The following is a 6,061-nucleotide window of genomic DNA, read 5'->3' as shown; positions in this document are numbered from 1 at the left end:
CAATTGTCCCGTGTGTATCAATAATGGTCCACCACCCAAAGGACATCCAGTCATCTTGACACAACTGTGGGCAGCCAACACTGTGGAAGGCTTTCGACACATAATCTATGCCCTGACAAATTGAGGCTGTTCAGAGGTTCATAGGGGGTGCAACTCAATATTAGGATATATTATTTTTGTACACTTAGTGTATACATTGCCTCATTTCAGTTTGACAAAGCAAATATAAGAATTTTAGTAAATGGCAGCAATTTCTATATATTTTCTTGTGCTTATAAAATCCACTAATTGACCAAAGTTGGTTAAATTACTTGGAATTCCATTTATGCTCTGATTTTTTTGGGCTGAAAGGAGTTGTTTTCATTAAGCAAATATTCAACCTAGTTCAGAGCAGAAATGTGGTAATTGACTCCAATGACCGGAATCTGTTACGCCTGTTTTTTCCGGCTCAGGCCTAGATAGTTCATGAAAGTATGCTTTCTATTTGATGAACTAGTAAAATGATTTCGTTAGACAGCTCTGCAGCTAGTCTAGTGAAATAGGATGACTAAAGACAGAACCGTGTGGGAAGTACAGAGACGTTATCTGGCTGCTACTGCTTGAGCATAGATGACATGATGACTTTAAGGAATTAAAAAGGATAAGTAATATACAAAATTGAAGAAAAGAGAAATTCATGGTAATTTCCTATTTTTCTATTGATGTCTACCTATGTGGGCCTGACAGAGACGATGGAATATTTTCAATGTTTTGGCAATTGAATGTAGGGCTGGGTGATATGGCCCTTAATATAATATCACAGTATTTCAAGGGGTCTTTCTCCATTCTGATTGGTTGACATTTAATTGAATGGTATACAACAAAATTCTGCCTTCATCAATTTTCCTGCACTCATTTGAGATAATTTCCAAACTGCCTCATAGGGCTGAACAATATGGGGAAAGAATCTAGAACTTATTTTTAACCGATTTGTTGCAATTGCCATTTAGATCTAAACACTTGGGTGAACTGTTGGAATTATGGAAAAAATTATGATTTCTAATTCTATAGTTAGAAGATAAGTGGTCCGGCCTCAAGTGGCACAGCGGACTAAGGCACTGCATCGCAGCGGACTAAGGCACTGCTTTGCAGTGCTAGAGCCGTCACTACAGACCCAGATTTGATCCCAGGCGGTGTCGCAGCCTGCCAAGACCGGGAGACCTATTAGACAGCGCACAATTGGACCAGCGTCGTCTGGGTTAGGGTAGGGTTTGCCCGGCCAGGATGTCCTTGTCGCACTCTAGCGACTCCTTGTGGCGGGCCAGGCGCATGCACGCTGACTTTGGTCGGCAGGTGTACGGTGTTTCCTCCGATATATTGGTGCGGCCGGCTTCCGGGTTAAGCGAGCAGTGTGTCAAGAAGCAGTACGGCTTGGCAGGGTTGTGTTTCAGAGGACGCATGGCTCTCGACCGTCGCCTCTCCCGAATCTGTACAGGAGTTGCAGTGATAGGACAAGACTTTAACTACCAATTGGATACCATGAAATTGAGGAGAAAAAGGTGTAAAAAAATCTATATAGCAGTGGGCACTTTGAATACAGTGTTTGACATTACAACGAATGAAAATGCCAGGGAGGAGTTGTTGTGACAGGGTAGGAACCAACGTGTTGGTCAGGGTTTCCTAGGGGACCCTATAATCTTTGGCTATGTAAAAAAAAAAAAAAAAAAAATCTTAGCTACTTCATGTAGCTAACATATTCAGGCTTCCAGGGCTCCTGAGTGGCACAGTGGTCTAAGGCACTGCATCTCAGTGCAAGAGTTATCACTACAGTCCTTGATTGGGAGGCCCATAGGGCGGCACACAATTGACCCAGTTTTGTCATGTTGTAAATAAGAATTTGTTCTTAACTGGCTTGCCTAGTTAAATATTTTTTATAATTCCTTTTTGATATTGATATTGTTGCACAAACATGCTGATTTAGGCCTACACAATCAATCATCACGCTGTATAGCTAGCTATGTTTAGTCTGTCTCAGTCTATTTATTAGCTTGCTAGCCAGCTTGCTAGCTACACTTGTGGATTTATATTAAGAAGCAAAGTGGAAACCGCATTGTAGTCATCAACATTGTTGCATGTGGTGCATTGACCACGCAGACTGAAAGCAAGCGTCTCGTGGTCGAGTAACAACAAATGCGCTCCTTGAGTGCCAGGGGGTGGGGCTTGGTCTGTGTGGAAAACAGTATGGAGAGTGGAGAGAGATGACTCAAGTAGCGGAGTAAGCTATAAAAATAGATGTTACACAGCGTATCACATTAAACAAACCAAACATTTGAATATCATTATAGAAGGTAAAGCAAAAACCCAAACCTGTAAAATACTGTATACTGCCCAGTCCTTATTGGATGTTCACTATTTTTGGCTTTGGAATTTCCATTTAAAAAGCTATAAGATAATTGTCATTATTTCATAATACATTTCATGTAAAGCAAAAAATATAACTTCAATCGAAAACCATGTATTGCACTAATTGCTCAGCACTACTGCATATTGCACCTTTAACAATGAAAAGGCTTTGTATAAAATAATACATATGTGACATTGCTATATAGCCTACAAGGATAGACCCATTTGACATTTTAATAAAATAACAGTTTTATGACCATTTTTATGAGTGCGTCCCATTTAAAAATGAAAGACGTACTGCTAACTTAGCTGGCTACTGTAGCTAGCTAGCTTCTTTACATCAATCTGATGTGGTCAAGACAAGGCACTACCAGATGGTATGATACATAACCTATGGCAGCAACAACTTGTTCTAACTAGCGCAATTCGGTTTGACTACTTCATCTCCCTCTGTCTACGTCCATGCAACACACACACCTGCTCCTCTCCCGCCGCTCCCCCACCCTTCTGCTGCAACAAGCAGCGCACCGGCTCTCCCGAGTCACGCAAGCAAGTCCCCATTTTTAGTTTTTAAAAAAAGTTAATACATCTCGACTACTGGGGGGGGACTATTCAAATAGCGAAATCATTTCAAATGGCCATCCCTAGTTTCTTTCTATGCATCTCTCTTTACCCTCGTTCATTCCATCCTTGACTGTTGTGGTAACCTCCTCTGTCTGTGTGTGTGTCCTTGGTCTCTAGCTGGACCTGAAGGATGTGGAGAGGAAGATAGCCCAGCAAGCTGCCAAGCTGCAGGGAGTGGACCTGAGCCGCACCATTCAGCAGGTCAACCAGGAGAAACAGGAGACCCAGCATCGCCTGGACACAAGTACGACCTGCCTGGGGATAATGTTACACTGGGGCCTCCTCCGCAAGACCTGTTGAGCAACTGTAAAATGCCAGACGAAGTTGGATTTCCTTATAGTAAATCTACTGTAGCTGTTAGTGAAGGGAATTGTTGTTCCTTCATGTACATATTACATCTATGATGACATACAGTAGCCTATAGATCAATTCGGTGTAGGTGAAGCGGACATCAGTCGGTCATGGTCACGTGATGAAGTAGCCCCCCGTGCAATCTTCAAAACCAGTGTTTGCCTTCGGCCCAAGAGGGAATTACTTCTTAGTCTAAGACTTCAGCAATTGTGGAACAAGTACCAAATTGTCATACTTGAGTAAACGTAAAGATACCTTAATAGGAAATGACTCAAGTGAAAGTCGCCCAGTAAAATACTATTTGAGTTATAAAAGTATTTGGTTTTAAATATCAAAAGTAAATATAATTGCTAAAATATACTTAATTTCAAAAGTAAAAGTATAAATCATTTCAAATGTCTTATATTAAGCAAACCAGACGTCACCATTTCCTTCATTTTTTAAATTTACTGATAGCCAAGGGCACACTCCAACACTCAGACATAATTTTAAAATTAAGCATGTGTGTTTAGTGAGTCCACCAGATCAGTGGCAGTAGGGATGACCAGGGATGTTCTCTTGAAGTGTGTGAATTTAACCATTTTCCTGTCCGGCTAAGCATTCAAAATGTAAGGACTGCTTTTGGGTGTCAGGGAAAATGTATCGATTAAAAAGTACATGATTTTCTTTAGGAATGTAGTGAAGTATAAGTTGTAAAAAACATATATAAATAGTAAAGTACAGATACACCCAAAAAACTACTTAAGTCGTACTTTCAAGTATTTTACACCACTGAAATTTGGTTGTTCCTGCAGGAGACCCGGGTTCATATCCCGCGTGTTACATTGGCGCCCAATGTGGGGTGGTCTCTCGTGGGGGAGGAGTTCAAATGGGGGTGAATGTAGCTGTCGTGAGTTGCCTGTTAACTTCAAAAGCTCTTGGTCTAAGACGTTGGTTGCTCACGTGGGAGACCCGGGTTCATATCCTGTGTGTTACATATTATGATATACAGTGAGGGGGAAAAAGTATTTGATCCTCTGCTGATTTTGTACATTTGCCCACTGACAAATAAATGATCAGACTATAATTTTAATGGTAGGTTTATTTGAACAGTGAGAGACAGAATAACAACAAAAAAATCCAGAATAACACATGTCAAAAATCTTAATAAATAAAGATTTGCATTTTAATGGGGGAAATAAGTATTTGACCTCTCTGCAAAACATGACTTAGTACTTGGTGGCAAACCCCTTGTTGGCAATCACCAGGTCAGACGTTTCTTGTAGTTGGCCACCAGGTTTGCACACATCTCAGGAGGGATTTTGTCCCACTCTTCTTTGCAGATCTTCTCCAAGTCATTAAGGTTTCAAGGTTGACGTTTGGCAACTCGAACCTTCAGCTCCCTCTACAGATTTTCTATGGGATTAAGGTCTGGAGACTGGCTAGGCCACTCCAGGACCTTAATGTGCTTCTTCTTGAGCCACTCCTTTGTTGCCTTGGCTGTGTGTTTTGGGTCATTGTCATTATGGAATACCCATCCACGACCCATTTTCAATGCCCTGGCTGAGGGAAGGCGGTTCTCACCCAATATTTAACGGTACAAGGCCCCGTCCATCATCTCTTTGATGCGGTGAAGTTGTCCTGTCCCCTTAGCAGAAAAACACCCCCAAAGCATAATGTTTCCACCTCCATGTTTGATGGTGTTCTTGGTGGTCATAGGCATCATTCCTCCTCCAAACACGGTGAGTTAAGTTGATGCCAAAGAGCTCCACTTTTCACCCAGTTGTCCTCTGAATCATTCAGATGTTCATTGGCAGACTTCAGATGGGCATGTATATGTGCTTTCTTGAGCAGGGGGACCTTGCGGGCGCTGCAGGATTTCAGTCCTTCATGGCATAGTGTGTTACCAATTGAGATCTTGCATGGAGCCCCAGGCCGAGGGAGATTGAGAGTTATTTTGTGTTTCTTCCATTTGCGAATAATTGCACCAACTGTTGTCACCTTCTCACCCAGCTGCTTGGCGATGGTCTTGGTCCATTTCCAGCCTTGTGTAGGTCTCTCTTTGGAGACCTACACAACTCTTTGGTCTTGGCCAGGGTGGAGAGTTTGGAATCTGATTGATTGCTTCTGTGGACAGGTGTCTTTTATACAGGTAACAAACTGAGATTAGGAGCACTCCCTTTAAGAGTGTGCTCCTAATCTCATCTCGTTACCTGTATAAAAGACACCTAGGAGCCAGAAATCTTTCTGATTGAGAGGGGTACAAATACTTATTTTCCCCATTAAAATGCAAATCAATATATAACATTTTTGACATGCGTTTTTCTGGATTTTGTTGTTATTCTGTCTCTCACTGTTCAAATAAACCTACCATTAAAATTATAGACGGATCATTTCTTTGTCAGTGTGCAAACGTACAAAATCAGCAGGGGATCAAATACTTTTTTCCCTCACTGTACCTATCTATTCCACCCTTACACTGTATTACTATGAATTCCAATGTTATTTGATTCATTGCAGCTTCCAGCAAGATGGAGCTGAAGCGTAAACTGATCCAGGACCAGCAGGAGCAGATCCAGAGCCTGAAGAGCAGCATGAACGAGACCCGGGCGGAGAAGCTGCAGATCTCCAGTAACATGCAGAAGCAGCAGCAGCTGGAGGAGCAGTGTGTGGAGTTCACCACTGAGATTCAGGCTCTGCACAGAGAGATCAAGGTAAAACTCCA

General features: G+C 42.0%; 1 protein-coding gene across 2 annotated transcripts in view; it reads left to right on the top strand.

The window, feature by feature from the left end:
• The window catches only part of rad50 (RAD50 homolog, double strand break repair protein), a 50,692-nt gene that overhangs the window by 24,530 nt on the left and 20,101 nt on the right, over positions 1 to 6,061 (top strand). For both annotated transcript variants that reach the window (XM_036937789.1, XM_036937790.1), the window contains exons 16-17: positions 3,124 to 3,250; positions 5,857 to 6,050. In XM_036937789.1, the coding sequence (XP_036793684.1) occupies positions 3,124 to 3,250; positions 5,857 to 6,050 (321 nt within the window). The remainder of the gene's footprint in view (positions 1 to 3,123; positions 3,251 to 5,856; positions 6,051 to 6,061) is intronic.

The sequence above is a fragment of the Oncorhynchus mykiss genome, chromosome 12 (assembly GCF_013265735.2).
Source record: "Oncorhynchus mykiss isolate Arlee chromosome 12, USDA_OmykA_1.1, whole genome shotgun sequence".
Lineage (NCBI taxonomy): Eukaryota > Metazoa > Chordata > Actinopteri > Salmoniformes > Salmonidae > Oncorhynchus > Oncorhynchus mykiss.
Note: the sequence above shows the minus strand (reverse complement) of the source record. Positions and strands in the feature narration are given on the sequence as shown.